The sequence below is a fragment of the Cryptotermes secundus genome, unplaced genomic scaffold (genome assembly GCF_002891405.2).
Source record: "Cryptotermes secundus unplaced genomic scaffold, Csec_1.0 scaffold5, whole genome shotgun sequence".
In the NCBI taxonomy this organism is placed as follows: domain Eukaryota; kingdom Metazoa; phylum Arthropoda; class Insecta; order Blattodea; family Kalotermitidae; genus Cryptotermes; species Cryptotermes secundus.
Genome location: NW_019724742.1, coordinates 5,979,822 through 5,997,017, shown reverse-complemented (window position 1 = coordinate 5,997,017; position 17,196 = coordinate 5,979,822). Strand labels below are relative to the sequence as shown.

General features: G+C 43.8%; 1 protein-coding gene across 6 annotated transcripts in view; it reads right to left on the bottom strand.

Annotated features, from left to right (window-relative positions):
* LOC111862658 (phospholipase A1 member A) overlaps positions 1-17,196 on the bottom strand; it is a 46,841-nt gene that overhangs the window by 8,066 nt on the left and 21,579 nt on the right. For 2 of the 6 annotated variants that reach the window (XR_004512820.1, XR_002842466.2), the window contains exons 2-9: positions 15,834-16,004; positions 14,125-14,404; positions 10,768-10,900; positions 8,968-9,107; positions 7,025-7,285; positions 5,259-5,444; positions 3,676-3,853; positions 1,555-1,893 (exon numbers count right to left, since the gene is read on the bottom strand). Coding sequence is in view for 1 of the 6 variants with exons in the window: in XM_023848196.2 (XP_023703964.1) it covers positions 1,680-1,893; positions 3,676-3,853; positions 5,259-5,444; positions 7,025-7,285; positions 8,968-9,107; positions 10,768-10,900; positions 14,125-14,167 (1,155 nt within the window). In the remaining 5 variants the exon portion in view is untranslated. Of the gene's footprint in view, positions 1-6; positions 1,894-3,675; positions 3,854-5,258; positions 5,445-7,024; positions 7,286-8,967; positions 9,108-10,666; positions 10,901-14,124; positions 14,405-15,833; positions 16,008-17,196 lie in introns of those variants that run through there. The other 4 variants (XR_002842467.2, XM_023848196.2, XR_002842470.2 and 1 more) reach the window with 4 other exon arrangements.

Here is a 17,196-nt window from a genome sequence, read left to right as displayed (position 1 = left end):
AACAAGTGCCAAGACACATTTAATAAATAGGCTACTTTCTCTCACTTGCTTTATGGGGCCTCTATCATCATTTACTGCTGCATTATGTGAAGATTCTGTACTGTGGTCATATCGAGTTAATTAGACTTCAAGATCATATTCAGAAAAGGAACGTTTCCCATGTTTCTGGCATAAAAACAACTGATTCTGATATGCACTGAACCCAAGAACTTTAGTAGCAAAATGCCATTTGTATATAAACAATCAACTACTGTGGGACTGTGACGTCGGCTCCTGTCCGTGGTCTGTGTGCGCACTTCTCCCCTCTACTTTCTCTACTGTCCCCTTCTCTCCTTCCCCTTCCGAGCCGACTTAGCGGCCTAACATCTGGAGCTCTAGGCTCTTGGTTTTCCAACCGTCGATGGGGTAGGTTGTTCTCGTTTCGGACCACCGGTCGAGGTCATCCTCGACCGTCTAAATTAATTTCTCTACATAGTATTCTATCTGAGAACAGCGAACTCTGCAATCATTCTCATACAGGTATTTACATTATGTTTGTATTCTTTCTTTATTAATATATTATATTTATTCTTTGTTAACATTTGATTTGGTTATTTCTGTTTGGGTATTTCCGCCTTGCTGATTTCTTTGTCCTCCCCTGCTCGCCCTGTCCTGTGATCACGTGAACCTATACGCAACCTGGAGTATCCTCTGTAGGGCACCTTACGCTTCAGGACTACCTGATACTTAAACACAGAATCCAACTCTTGTGCACTGAAATCAAGGTTTCTTTAAAGTAAACTATGTTCATGTGTTAAGCATTCTGACAAGGGTATAGTACATAAAGCTGTACACCAAACATTATTCCTGCTTACAGTTTTCATTGCAAATACACAGTGTTCAGTAATGCTGAAAGGGTTAGCTAACAGACTAGACAATATCCAAAGCATATGCCATGCATGAACCAGAGAGGCTTGCCTCCAAGAACCCAGCTTCTATGAAGCTGATAAGAACAAATGTGAACACAAAACATAATAAAAAATAATCACATATTTTCACATCATTACATTATGAAAAAAACTATAATGCTCACACCCACAAATAAAAACATATTACATAACTTCAATGTCATTCAAACAAACATTCCTTCAGATTATAGTGTTTCTTTCTGCACAATTTATTACACATCTTACATGAATATAAACAATTTCCACTATGCACACTGTTGTCAAGGTAGCCTTTTGTTCGAAAAATATATTACTTAAGCATATCAGTATAAATGCTGAACTAAGTATGTGTCAATATGCCCTCACAGAACTTTTTGAAACTCTTTTAATTATGCACAACATGCTGATGTTGAGTTGAGAGCACTCTTCTAACTGAAAGGTTTACTATATGTATCAGAGAAATATGGGAATATATGGTGGAGAATCCTGATACTTCCCAAGTGTGCAAGGTGGGGAATTCTGATGCTTCCCAAGTGTAAGTTAGGAAAATCATGAAGCTTCACTGGAAATCATGGTGACAAATCCTGATGATTCCAAAGACTGTAAGATTAGGTATCCTGATACGTACTTTCCAAGGGCACACCGGGAGGGGGGATTATGATGCTTCCAAAATGTGTAAGGTAAGGGCAGTCATGATGCTCCTCAATTTCTTGGGGAATCCTGATTCTCCGCCATGGCGTATAGCTGGGAATCCTAATGTTTCCCCAACTTAAAACAGGGAATGCTTCCCTTGGGAATGGTGGGAAATGTTAATGCTTTCTTGGCGCATGGTGGAGAATCCTGATGCTTCCACAGTGTATAATATTGATAATAATGCTTCCCAAAGACTTGCGGTGGAAAATCGTGATGCTTCCCTAGGGCGTACGGTGGGGAATCACTTGTTTCCACGAGGAAAATGCCTCTGGTCCTGGAACACAAAGCATTATGAATGATAATGTGGTTTGTTGTTCAGTTGGGGGCCCTCTTCATGGCAACTGCTGAATTTCTGACTGCACAAATTAACTTTGAAATTGAAACTGTTGTTTTGGCCTTGAACATGTCAACAATGTCCATGTTATAATGTTGGCTACCATCATATACAGAAAATAAAATATATTTCTAATACATCAATATCCATGATTTATTTCAACCGTCTTCCAGTGCATACACTCATCTATCTCCTCCTCTCTCTCGCACTACATGTTTCGGCACAAAAGTGCCATCTTCAGGTGCTTATTCGATTTACGCTAAACTAGTTCATTGCATGCCTTGTCGTCTTCATATTAAAATAACTAAAATACATATTTATCATATATATTGGATAAATGTTAAATGTTAAAAATATTAAAATTGTTCAAGATTTTTCATCTCTACGTCGTATCTCACTACACGAGTCACACCTATCCTCTTCTGTCGGAGCACTCTTTCACTATTGTGTGTGTATTGTGCTTTGTGTTGTGTCTTGCTCCTGTGACTGCGTGTGTTATACTGCTGGGCCTGCTGGGTATAACACACGTAGTATGAGTAGATGAGCAGTAGATGAGTGTATGCACTGGAAGACGGTTGAAATAAATCATGGACTTAAATCAGTACAACAGGACGCTAAAATATAACAACATCAATATCCAATTAATATGCACCCTCAAAAATGTTGTAAACACAGTTTATATCAACACAGTATAACTGTCATGAATTTCTGTTGGGGCATGTTCCATCATTAGCCAGAAAATGAACTCTTTCATCCTTCATTCGATACAACTGGCTATTGGCTGGAGAGCCTAGGGGCTGGAGTTCAAGTCCAGGCAGGGGCAACAATTTTTCATGTCCTCCAGACTGGATCTGGGATTCACCCAGCCTCCTATCCAATTGGTACTGGAGGCTTGGTAGTAAAGTGGCCAGAGCGTAAAACTGACCACTCACTTGCAACTAGTGCCCAGGTCAAGAAAACGTCGATCTATACATCCACTCCCCCATACGCCTTCATGGATAGCACTTAATTATTTAAGCACATGGACAATTTTACCATTTTACCTTATCAATGATGTTGATGTTAAACACAAGGGATAAGGTTAGAGAGCTTAGTCAGTTCTGCACAAGAGTCTGTGAACAGAAGACTTGAGCCCAGAGGCAGAGGAATAGGCATTGTTGGAGCCATTACCAAGAAACATCTATTAACAGTCTGAGATCACTAGACTGTGTGCTCTAGTGAACTCTAAAGTGTGGAAATAGTGATACTGCTATAGAAAAAAGAAAAAAGTAAAGCTATCCCTGTACCAGGCAGTGAAGGCCCATAGGGTTGTGAGACACTGAGGGTCCCACATTATCTAGACAATTGGCTCAAAGATGGCAGTAAGGTTGTCAGCCTTACACACCAGCTGCACTTTACTCACCAGGAAAATTATTTGATTAATTCCTGGTACTCATTTCTGTTAGAGGCTGAGTAAACCCCAGGGCCTAGTGCTGCTGGAAGGATTAGGTCAACAGAAAAAGAATCCAATGACTCATCGAGCGCGACCTTCCAGCCTGTAGCATAGCCCCTCAACCAACTACACTACTGCGTGCCCCAGTGATATTGCTATAGTTATTTGTATGTACGCGTGTATAAGTGGTCAAGAAATCGAGTCGCCAATCTAAACCTAGTCTATAGCCCACTCATACAGGTGACAATACCAAGTTGTTGTTGAGAGAGGACCAGAGGTGTCTCACTTACGTGCCACTGCACGTGTCTCCCATCAGCACCTGCTGCTCCTCAGGCAAGCTCCCGCCGGGGCACAGGCCCAGGAGGTACTGCCAGAAGTTGGTGCACGGTCGGCCCCAGAAGCCGGCATCGGACGTTACGGACTCAGCGAAGTAGATGGCTGCAAGCAGATGACTGCAAACTGGCACATCTGTAAATGGATACACAGTGGCACATCTTGGAATGAAGTTGGTATGATTAGCAGGTTACTTGTCCCTGTGCTTAATTAATGAAGCTCTACGTCATGATATACAGATCCATGTTTTCTTGACCTCGGCACTAGTTGGAGGTGAGTGGCTAGCTTTATGCGCCTGTCGCTTTAACCCCAAGAAAAGAGTGCACGATACAAACTGGATAGGTGGTTGGGTGAGCACCAGAACCAGTCTGGACAATGTGGAGAAGAGAAAATTTTTGCCCCCACCTGGACTCGAACTCCCGATCCCTCAGTCATCCAGCCCATAGCCAGTCGCTATACTGACTGTGCTATCCCGGGTCCTAATATAGGCCTGTGTGTAACGTTAATAGTTTTGGCTGGTTCAGGCACTTTTACTTCAATAAGGCAAATCCTTTAAGACTTGGGCATAAAACGTTGGTGTAGTATTTCTGTACAATTTTTGTTCTCATAGTTTCTTTGTCCGATGCCCAGATAGTTACACATGAGATGCACACAGACGTACATGTAAGTCTTCATGTAATGTGTCTGTTATTACTGCTACATTTGAAAGCAAAAGTGATATTTGTCCACTAATTTCGGTAAAAGTTCATACTGTAGCATGTGGACCCACTGCTAAGTAATGACTCCATAAGCGACGTCCGTTGCTGGGCAACAGATTCCTAACATGCATGAATGGACTAACTGGGAAGAGGCGTTCTCTACGCGGTCTGTGTGGCAGCTGTGTGACGCAAGAGTAGAACTGTTGGAAGTGGTGTTTCCTATGCCATCCATGCCAAGATGTTATAGGGAGGCCAAGTCTAAAATTTAGTTAGGTGGGAGACAGTCGCCGGCTAGTAACGCGTGAACATGGAAGTTGAGGAAGCTATGGTGTTTAAAGCCGTTATCAGGCGAAGAAACAGCAGACTGAGAACATTTAAGTGTGTGCTGCAGTGAACTGCAGAATGTGTGAATTGATGATAGCACTATAATTACTTGTAGTTATGTTCTATAAGTGTTCAATTAATCCAATTACAATTCAAAACCCCATATGGTCACTCATACATGGGACAATATTGTAAATTTTGTAGAACTGCATTCAGAGGCACTCCAGTCATTGCACGCACACAGAGAGAGGGATGGATGGATGGACAGACGGTAAGTCATGGGGAAGCAAAGTGCAGGATTAATGCTATTGGTCACTGCGGTTTATAAGATTACGTGCATGCTGAAACATACCAATGCGACAAGCAGTCTTATTCACTTAACTCTTTGTGTTGTAACTGTACAAATCCGACCAGAGCTTTTGACTTAGGTACTGCCATTTACTTCACACTAAATGCAATGGCATGGCTCAGTTGGTAGAGCCTCATTTATGGCACTATATATTGCACATGGAACTCACTTCTGTGACCAGCGCACGCGGGCTGAAAGCTGCCTCCATTGACGAAGAAGTCAGCGTGTCCAGCTGCTTCGATCTTGCCAAACACCCCACCGTTCGTGTGAATCACGTCCACAAAATCGGCGTCCCCAGAGTCCAGCTTCCAGCCGTCATTGAGCGTCGCGAACAGCGGCAAGGCTGGGTCCAGTCCTGCATCAACACAGTTCATTGTTGTGTATGGAAGTTTGATATTTGTACCCTAAAAACTACAGCCCGCATGTTGCCCTGGGTCAAATGCGTCCCTGCTTCAGAATATCCAAAGCAACTCATCCATTCCGCTGCAGATAACACATCATGGACATATGAGTTCTTACAGAAGTGAAGATCTTCTGGTATGTGACGCCATGTATTCTGATACAACTGTATCTGTGTATCAAAGAAACTACTACCTCACCCTTCAGCTTACATAGTACTTGTCTCTCTTTTTTTGTTTAGTTTCTTGGGGTGGGGTTAGACTGTTCACTTTGTATGTCGGCCACTAATCGGCCTATTGTACCGGCTCCGGATGATAGATACATGTGGAGCAGTCGGTGGAATGAGAATTGACAGGGGAAACCAAAGTACTCTGAGAAAACCTGCACCAGTGCCACTTCGTCCACAGCAAATCTCACATTACCTGACATGGGCTCGAGTCCAGGCTCTCCGAGCTTTCAGCTTCTCTTCTGTTGCAGTTCACAATTACGAAATGTTTTAGGATTTCCACAGTTAGTCGCTCCCTATTCTCTCGTAAGATGTCCATATAGCAGGAAAAACTTCTTTCCACCTCACAGGAACTTAAGGCTGCATGTACAAAAGTCGCTATCTGCTTCACCATTCGTGATTCCTTACTTGACAGTTCAGTATGTTTATTGGCTAAAACTTCTTCAGTTTCACAAATTTGTTCATATCCTCGGTTTTTTTAAAGAATGTTGTGTTCTTTCTCTTTCACTACTTCACCCACTCTTCCAGGAACCGAATTCAATTCAGAAACAGTGGTTCTGAATACACTTAACGATTGATACAAAGTAGTATTGCTATTGCTTGCCCCAGTGAGGAAATGGTGGATGGAAGATGAGAGAAGTGAGCAGATATATATGGCAGATCAGTTTCTAGTTATACCACTTTCGTACACTTTGGGCAATTTGAATTCAAGCTGAACTTTTGGGATCAAATGTATTCACGACATTCCAAAGTGTTTCTGAATGTTTGGTGTAACAACTCACAGCCACGTGCCCAGTGCGTTAATAGTGGCTCCGACAGAAGTGGAACGTTCGGTGCTACTGCTTTAAATGCTTGTTTGCTACATGGTGCTTTAAGAAATACCTCCTTCACAGAAGACACCAACTTGACAGCAAGATGAAAATTTACACGAATTATTTCTGCAACATGGTGCAACCCATATCAAGTCAAATGTGTCACATTTGGAAACGTAACTTTAAAAGCAGTGCCAACTTTGATCATATAACTTACATTTATATGCAATGTCAAACCATGCTAAAATTAAAAAAATGAAGTAAACCATACATATATCCAAATGAGCATACTTTTGGTTGCGAGAAAGAAATATGCATTTGCAATAAAATCCATTCCCTAGTGACTAGTTTCTCTACAATGCTTGGTCGAAAAATTTCTTGTTCAAACAAAATATTCCTGCTCAACTTACTGGCCAAAGTGCATGTAGGCCTTTACAAATGTCAGCAATATGTCAGGAGATGCATTGACCACAACACAAGTTACGTTCTGCTCCGTACCTGTTATCCTGCCCAACCTTGAACCGCTGGCCACGGACAGGCTGTTGCTTAAGAGTGCAGCAATGTGTGCGCCGAGGCTGAAACCCACGGCATGCACATTTGCCAGGTGGAGAGAAAACTTTGTCGCAAGGCCCAGGAGCATGTGAGTGGTACACGTTGCCACTTGGAGCATGTTGAATATGGCAGCAAAGTAGCAAGGAGGACTTGCCAGAGGGCCCCAGTCCACAGCGATAACGTTGGAGCCTCTGCGAGCCAAGTAGGCTGGATTGGGGTCAAAATGTAAACATCAATGTTCGAAAAATGCTATGAAATAGCATTCCCTCCTGCAGCCTGTTGCGGTTTGGCAAGACATGCCGTAAAATGTGTCTCTGTGTGAATGTACAGGAAGTGTGTGTTGTCACAAGGACTGGGACAAAACTGCTTGTTTGGAAGCAAGAAATAAAACGTTACTAATAACAGTGAAAAGGTAAAGTTCTCCCTATGTTTAACTATCAAGCACTACGCCGTGAAGGCATCTGGGAGAATGGATGTATAAATCCATAATTTCTTTACCTCGGCACTAGGTAGAGGTGAGTGGTCAGCTTCACACCCCTGCTGCTTTATCCCTGGGGAAACAACACCTGGTACCCACTGGATAGGAAGTTCGGTGAACCCCAGAGCTGGTCTAGGCGACATGGACTCGAACTCCAACCCCTCGACCGTCCAGCCCGTAGCCAGTTGCTATACCAGCCCCTAATAGCAATTATGAAACAAAACCGAGTTTGAAGGCAACCTGGATTAAGATTATGATATCCTAGGCATCCTCTCACTTTGACGTTGTTACAAAATCACAGAGCATGGCTAGAGGCAGAGATGAAATTCATTAGATATGTAGCAGGATGCAGTTACTGGAGCACAGAAGTGATAACATTCCATAAGAATCAGAGGAGGATCCCACAGAACCGAAATTAGCGCAGTGTACACAGGTCGGGTTACATCACATCACATAGTGTTGGAAGGAAGGAAAAATAGAACATGAGAAATAGGCTGTGGGTTTAAGATGAACGTGCGGTATGAAAACCTGTGTTAGAAAAACGGCGTGAAAGTTAAGCTGTCCCATGGAGGGATTTTGTGAACACGGTAACGACTTTAGATTTCGGGGGACTTCCTGATGTGTTGAGTGACAGTCGGGTTTTCATGATCGTTGTGCCAAGCAATTAGTCCAACAAGTTTATAATCGTAACTGTACAAGTTCTGCCGAATTATCACCATAAACGTTAGTTCTCTCCACTTGTTACTTCTATTCTTATGAGATGTAGAACTTGAAAAAGTCCATTGTATAAAAATATCAGAATTATGACTTGAGTAAAAAGTAAAGTGGCCACGTAAACCTGGCTATAATGGGGGATATGAACACAAAGTCTCCTCCCCCCTCCATAAGCATCACGCTGTGAAATCAAATGTGCTGGAAGCTTCAAGCTTCATCCGTTTTGCCACAAATGGCCACTGAATGGCTTCAGGGAGCTGTTATGCACAGCGCTGGGTCGTGACCCTCGAGCACTCACTTCATACTTACTTTACCTCTTCAAGATCGGCGTGTAAACAAATTGGGGTATCAAAGATATAAGTGAGCATGCAGGCTATTTGACTAAAGTGCGCTGCACTTGTTCCTTCATAGAGGGCTGTCTCTGGAGTGGATGCTCTTGAGAAAATTCCGCATTTTAGACAGACATTGAAACAGAACCAAGTCTGTAGGATTTCAGGCTCTCCCTGTATGGTTCTCTGGGTCGTACCGCCGTGTAGTTCAGAGAGAGCGTAACGCTTCAGAGGAAAATGCTGCCTCCATCTTCAGTTTCAGTTTCCTCAGCAGTTCACCTTGCTGTCTCGGAAGTACACGGCAGTAGAGAACACAAGTGTGCACTTCTCACAATGACATTCTCCAGGTGAAGTGTCTGGATTCTTACCTTGTCTGATAACAACTGTGCTGTTGAACTCTGCATGGCCCGCGTACCCGTGGATCAGAATCTTTGTGGGCAGATCTGCATCAAAGGTGCCGGGTGGTGGGTTCGGGTCATGCGTTTGCAATGGTAGTGGTTCTCCGTCGCTGGAACAAAGGAGGGACCTACAGCAGGCCGGTTTCTGCACTGTGGTACTCTACACGGGTCAACAAACTCACATCACTGTGCCCTTAGTGTGTGAGGTACATTTCCAAGAAGGTAAATGCTTAATGACACTATAAATCGTAACCTGTAATTGGCACTCCACATTTGTATCCTGTACTACAGAGTACTTTTATGGAGACTTTTATTTTTCGTTGCAGGTTCCAAGTTTATAAAAGCCAAACCTGTAACAGGCCATGGAGGCCCACAGGGTTGTGAGACGTCGAGAATCTCACATTCTCTAGACAATCAGCTCACAGATGGAAGTGAGATGGTCAGCCTTATGTGCTGGCAGCCCTTTAACCCCAACAGGATCCCTGGTACTCATTTCTGTCAGAGGTTGAGTTGAACCCAGGGTTACAGTGCAGCTGGAATGAACAGGTCAGTTGAAAAAAACCCAGTGACCTCACTGGAAATAGAACCCACGATCTTCCAGCTTGCAGCGCAGTGCTTCAACAAACTACGCTACCGCATGACCCTTCCTTTTCCATTGTATAATGCACGTAATTATCAGTGGCATTCATTGTTGTGTATTAAGCCTACATAAAAATGAGTATAATTAAATAAAAAGTAGTGAAAGGCTGTCATGTCACACTTCAGAAAGTCTGCAGAAGCCACTTCTGGTCACTTGGGAAGTTCAAGTGAGGCCTTGTGTAAGGTAGGTATTTTTGTGCATGGGAATGATGGAAGTCTGATTGTCAACAGAAAGTGCCCAACGATTTTGGACCCTGACAAATGGAGAGACAGACGAACTTGATTGAGTTCTCCTGCCAAATTGAAAATCTAGCAATACGGAACATTCTGACAGCTGTTGTCTCATCATACAGACTCCTCTCATTTGCCCATGCAACAGATAGTGGAGGGAAGCTGCAGCATCCTCACGGGCCAGATGAACATGCAGGAGGAAATTTCCGACAAGAAGAAACAAAAGAAACTGCTACAGTGTATGGATCTCACTATGGAGCCTCCTTGAAACTAAACGAAACAGGAAATGGGAAACGGATGTTTATTTCAGAGCATGTGAGTTACAACTTGCACTTCAACGCCAATAAATTTCAGCTGGAAAATTAGGAAGGGACTACATTTTGGCAGAGGCTTAAACCCGGTGTCAAATCCTGACATGAAAACTTAGTATACAGAATGGAATATTGTGTTTGGTTGAAAGGTTATTTCTTAATTAATCAGAAGAACATTTCATGTAAAAACATTCTGATACTTAGGACATGAAATGCAAGATGATGCTTTGATCACTGCCAAAGGTGACTGCCAGATTATTGGAAAAATAGTAAAAGAAATCCTTATTTATTCCTCACGTACCTGACATATTTATATCATATCAGTATCAAAAAGAACTGCCCATATTTCTGAGAATTAAAATATGGCGACCGGAAAAGAGAATATACCTTACATACCACCTGCCTCCATGCAGACTTTTATATCTGAAAACATGCTGTGCTCACGTGGTGACCCTTAGAAATGAACACATGTTCGCGTTGTGACTCACACCTCAGCACATGCTGTATTTGCATTTCCATGGTAACCCCAGAGCTGGAAGCTTGCTGTATGTAAGCCCCCGTTGTGGCACATGCTGCATTGTGCACTTACACTGCGTACAGCAGAAAGCGGACCTTGATGTCGTCACAGGGCTCATTTATGTGCAGGATGCACGTGCCAAGGGCCCACTCACTCATCTGTCCGGTCTGGTGCTCCACATTATGGCAACTTACAGCCTGGAAACCTGTAAACTCGCCTAAATTAGTAAATGAAATCGAATGAAGTGATTTTTGCCATATTACATTTGTTGTTTACAGTCAGTGAAATCAATATGGGCTGGCATGTAGCACAAACTGGCCGAAGATGGACTAGACGGATCTGAATGAGGTTAAGGGCCAGTGGAGGGTTCTTGTCAACACGGTAATGAACCTTCGAGTTTCACTGAATTTTGGGAAGTTCTTGAATAACTTCAGAATTGGCGGTTTCTCACAAAGGGTTCAGTTCTGTGAAGTTATTAGTTACTTAGTTACAGTTAATGAAAGTGCAATTTCCTTGAACTGTAGGCCTACATACATTTAGAGGATACTGCAGACGTAAGCGTGTCGGCAAGCAGAGGCGCACACAGACCTGTGTGGCCGGTATAATAAAGGGTTTGCAATGAAGCTTACGGAAGCTACTATGTTAGGGGTTATTTCAGACACTGAATATTGTCACGTGTATGGGTTTGTGCTAGTGACTTATAAGAAGACGGGATTTGGATTGGATGATTGGATTTATTGACATCTTATTCACACATAAGGCGGCTATAGGCAATATAGCGCTATCGCTCATCTACACACACTACGGTTCCCAGTCTTCACTAGTCGTATCTTGGCAATGGATTTAAACCTCACTGTAACTTCAAATCACATATGAAGCCCTCTTTTCACAGTCTAATTCCTATCTTGCTATTTTTCCCAATCAACTTAGACTGCCAGTTCAAAAACTCAAACCAATTCTCGACAACTCAAACAACCTTCTCGAGAAGGTTTGTTTACTAATCCGTTGCTTAGCAATGGACGTCCTATTGTTGCGCGTATGCGCTTCTGCGGGAATGTTTTTACCGCGTCGTTGCCTAGCGATGGATATATACGTCCCAGTATGTTTACTTACAGGTTAACATAGCACCGAAAATTGATATTATTACAATTTTATGTATTGTGACTGGAGACTGGTTTTGGATTGATGGCCGGATTTATTGGACTCTTTGACACAGCACGTGACTGAACTTTACAGTATACTGTTAGACACAAACACACAGACACATTAGTTTCCACAGTCACGCCTTCGCTGCCGTTGCTTGGCAGCGGCTTCCACCAGCGAACGTTCCCCTTCCTCTGGATTCCCGAACTGTCCTCGGCCTCAGCTACCAGATTCTCACGGAAACAGATCACAGCGACTGAACCCCCAGCAGTCCTCTAAATAACTCACTTACTCACCAACTAAGTCAAAGTCAAAGTTATGTTATGGCCGTTGGTCAGTTGGCCAGTCTGTCTTGGTGTTAAGCCCCATCTGGGGCCGAAGGCCAGACTTTTGTTATTGTGAAGCAGTTGCTGGTTTCTTGATGTGGTCTCTCTGACTCCTGGTCTCTCCAGTAGTGACCGATGTAATCACATTTCTTCATGCATTCAACATGTTTCTGTCTCAGATACAGTAACTTAATTTGAATCTCCGTTTCATTCCTAATGCTGCCTTGTGCAGTCAATTGGAGACTCTCCTTCTCAATTAAGCTAATCATATTGTAGCATGTAAAGCCGTTTCTAGGCAACGGATACGCATGCAGCAATAAAGGTAATGTTGGAAACGGTGTTTTCTACTCGGTCCGTATAAAAAGGGTTTATAAGGAGGACAATTGGAGCAAGAAAAAGTTAAGTTTAGTGTCGACATTCAGAGAGGACTTCAGCCTGAAAGCAGAACAGCCAATGTTAGAAGCAGTTGCCAGGCAACTATTAGTTAAGACACTGCGGGCTGGAGAAGACTTAACGTGATATTGTAAAGTGTGGAAATCAGGGATGGCGCTATAATTAAGTGTAATTACGAGTAATGTGTTAAAGTGGTCAATAAGTCCAGTATACGTCCAAAATCCCGCCTATAATCACTCCATACACGTGACAATATTCTAACACTCCACTTTACGAAGCGTATAGTTCCTGGAATGGGACGTTTAATTGTTTAGTGACATCTTCAATATCGAGACTACACAGCGTCCGGTGGTAGAATGACTGAATTGGTAATGATTTGGAAGGAAGCGATTGTGGTCCAATCTACGCACTGTCCAATCATTTGCCTGGCGGGACGAAAAGTTTCAGTTAAGGATGGCTTTCGTCCGAGTCAAGATTTGAAGCGAGCACTCCCAAATATAATTCCAGACTGATATATGAAGAACATCCTCTTCCGTGACGCTGTGTAGTATGTTAAACATTTACCGACGTTTCGGAGGAATGTTTCTGCCTTCATCGTTAGGGTCTAAGAATGCACGACGTCACATCTCAGAAGACGCTCTCTTCATGAAGGCGGCCGTAATGTTGTACAGTTAGCTTTAACAGCTGTTTATACACTGCAGAGACCAAGGAGCGCCATGAAACTGAGCAGGTTACTCTAACACAATTCTTCCAGCTGTGCTGTGGAAACGTACTCCGCATCGCATGCTCAAAAGCTGTGTTCAGTCTCCATTCACACGTTTCGCTGGGGACAGAACTCAGGATCCTGTTATAACTTCCTGCTCCTGCTCGCATTCACACCTCCATACAGGACTACAAAATATCAGGTTTGGAAGGAGGAAAAATAATATTCATATGATCAAGTCAAGGAGGATGAAATGGGCAGGCCAGGTAGTACGAATGGGGAGAAGAGAAATGCATATAGGATATTGGTGGGAAAGCCAGAAGGAAACAGACAACTAGGAAGACCAAGACGTAGGTGGGTGGACAATATTAAAATGGATCTTAGATATGATGGGGTGGATTGATCTCGCTCAGGACTGGGACCAGTGAAGGGCTCGTGTGAACACGGTAATGAACCTTCGGGCTCCATAAAATGCTTGGAAGTTCCTGAGTAGCTGCACAGCTTGCGGCTTCTCAAGAAGGACTCACCTCCATGAGTGAATGAAAGATTCATATGACGCCGTGTAGCCTGACAAGTCCGTAGAAACGTTTAGGAAGGACAGTAATCATGTATCTATCTACAACGAGCATCAGTTGATAGGCTGTAAATTTAACCTAAAACCAAAATGCATCAAGCGAGTATTTGTTGCCACATGTTTCAAGTTTCTGGCAGTACTTGATGCATAAAGCTGCAGTATCGGCTGTGCTGGATTGTGGCGAGTCGGTGGAACTTTATGAGAATTTCATCTCTTACTGATGTAAGTACAAAAACCAAATTTTGATCAGTGTAAAGAATGTCGGAGTGGAGTCACTGATTTGGACTTACCTGTCCACAGAATGATGTACCCTGTGACTCGAGCTGGGTCCATTACTGTCCCTGCCAGGCAGTGAAGCAGATGCGCAGATATGCTCGGTGTCCCCGTCTGCGAGCCACTAACGACGTTGAAGCACTCCGGCTGACCAGTCCGGATATCGGATATTGCGTGCGGCAGAACGAGGTCACGCACAGCGTTTCTCGCGAGGTGACCCAGCAACTGTGAGGTGTTCCCTCTTCATCGCGAGTTTCGCGGCATCCTAGGACACTGTGTTCTTCTGTCGGAGTCAACCTGGCCAAAATAAGCATCGGTTTTATGCCGCAGTACCGTTGTGATTTGGAGCCGGGACAGCTCAGTCGGTATAGCGAATGACTACGGGCTAGACGACCGAGGAGTCAGAGATCGAGTCCCTGTAGGGTCAAGAATTTTCTTCCCCACGTCGTCCAGACCAGGTCTGGGGCCCACCCAGCCTCCATTCCAATGGGTACGGGGGCTCTTTCTCCAGGGTTAAAGCGGGCGTGGCATGAAGCTGACCACTCACCTCCACCTAGTACTTAGGTCAAGAAAATGTGGATCTATACGTCCACTCCCCCATATGCCTTCATGATGTAGTGCTTAATTAGTCAAGCACAGGTGAGAACTTTGCCTTCTTACCGTAGTGGTTTAAAAGCCTTACCCACTGTTAATAAGATCCTTTCCAGTATGACAAGTTTAAACGCGTCACATCTTCGTTCATCTCGAGACACACAGACACACAGAGCCGTAGAAACTGAACTCAGTCACTGTGCAAAGAAAGAAGTTCCATGGACGGTAGGAGATGACAAAGCCTGCTGCTGTATCCCCTAAACTAAACCCAATCTGGCCTATGTCAATCGGACAAAAGTGCTTTATCACGCGATTCTTGGGAACAGAATGGCTAGGGAAGTGTGCTGACGAGGTTAACATAAACCTCGAGGGAGATTCATACGGGGTACCAGCAAGAACAAATTTCTAGGACGGAAGTATATTACTGTACTTCTTGAACGTGACGAGTGGATTTTAGTACCATATTTACAAATGGCAATATTTTCATAAAAGAGGAAATTGAAAGTTTGCAGTAACCGCAAGTTTAAGACTAAGCTTCAGTTTGAGGACCGAAATGCCGTCAACACACAAAGAGGCTCTCAAGGAAACCTCTTTACACACTCGGGGGGAGGGAGTGCTATGCCGCGGCAGAGGCTCGTGGCCACTTCCCGCCTTCCGGCACTCCAAATTAGACAACTGAAGATAATTTGTAAGATTTGAGGTTTTCACGGCGGTGACTATGAAGAAAGCAGTCGTCTGGGATGTGACGCCATGTAGATATTGTGTTAACCGACGTTTCGGAGGAACGTATCGCTTCTATCTTCAGGGTAGAAGACAAGAAGAAATCCGCAAGCGAACCAGCGTGGGCAGGTGCAACAGACTGTGTGACTGGTGAGGAAGCCAAATGGACGTACAGCTGCAGAAGAGAAATGTGACGACTGCAGGAGGAATTGTGTTGATTACTAAACGCAAAAAAAAAAAAAAAATCTACCTATGACATCTCGCAAGGAGCACGTCAACCAACGAGGGAACGTAATTACATCCTGGTACCTATAGTGCAAAGGGCCTAAACATAGCAGAATACGGAGCATAGAAATCTCAATCGTTCTTAATAAGCTATTATCAACTACACATCTGTCAGTTTGCATTTCCTTACCTTGTAGTGTGTGTGTTGTGTGTAGTTCACACTGAAGTCTTCTCGGGCGACCAGTCGCGCCAGTACGAAGTCAGCGTTCGGTTCCTCAGAAACTGTCTCTGTCTCTGTCTCCGTCTCCGTCTCCGCCGTGAAATCTCCAAACGACACACAACGCCTGCAGACGGCAGGAACCTGCTGGCCAGACCGGAAATCAGAATGTAAGGAACACTTCTCTTTAGATTCAACGGCACTGAGTTCATCTGTAAGACCTTACTTGCGTTTGCAGCCTGCCTTAAGCGTAGTTTTGCTGAGGCTTGGGGGAACTCTCGTCCTCTTGCTTGCAGTTTACTTAAATCTACTGCAGCAAGGAGACAATATTAAAAGTGTTGTCATACGGAATGCTGAACAGAGATTCAAGTTTAGGAGTGCTGACTGACAGGAAATTTTGTCTTCCCGTTTGATAACTAAAAACTTGAATTCAAATATTATGTTTTTGGGCATTATCCATCGTCCTGTTTTATCTAAGAACTACTTGTATTAATGTACCAGCTTCACAAACTTTTCGATCTTAATAAAAACTTGAAGTTTAAAATATATTAAAGCATAATTTTACCCGTTGCGAAACTGCCTCCATATTAAGCAGAGGGCACAGGCTAGGGTGTCTGACAATGTTCAGAGTGCTGGGACGAACAGTTGAAGTAACAGGAGTGGGGAGAAGACACAATTGGGATCTTCAGCATTTGCAGGCTACTTCCCGTACCAAGCAGGTTTGCGCAGTGGTAAAGCGCCTGGCTTGTTTTCGGGGGGGTACCCGTTTGGACCCTCGGCCGCACACCGATCACCCTGACCGAGGTTCTTCGTGCGACTTCTCGGTCCTTGCAGGCACATACCGAGATAGTACCTCGACTGAACCACAGCCGCTTCCTTCCAGATCCTTCTCAAGTCACTGCTCTTGACGTAGTTCAACCCGGATATTAAATCACAGTAAAATACCCCATCAAGAAATTTTACTCCTCGGCAAATACTGGGTATGTTGGGCGAGGTGTATAGCATGCATGGAATATGCAAGGAATTTTAGTAGACAATCTTAATGGGCAGACCACTTAGGAGACCTAAATGCAAATGAGAAGATACTATTGAAATAGCTCTTGAAGAAATACAGGTCTTGAGAGGATTCTTCTGGCTCAGGATAGGGTCCATTGGCAAGCTGTTGCGAACACGGCCATGAAAATTCAGCTCCCTCAAAAAGCAGAGAATTTCTTGAATAGCTCATCAACTATTGAGATTCTCAAATATAACTCTGTTCGATGGAGTCAGGTGGAAAAGTAGGACGCTCCTCCGTTCGAGTCGGGCTGACTGAGAAGTTAGCTTCATGGAAAAGCTG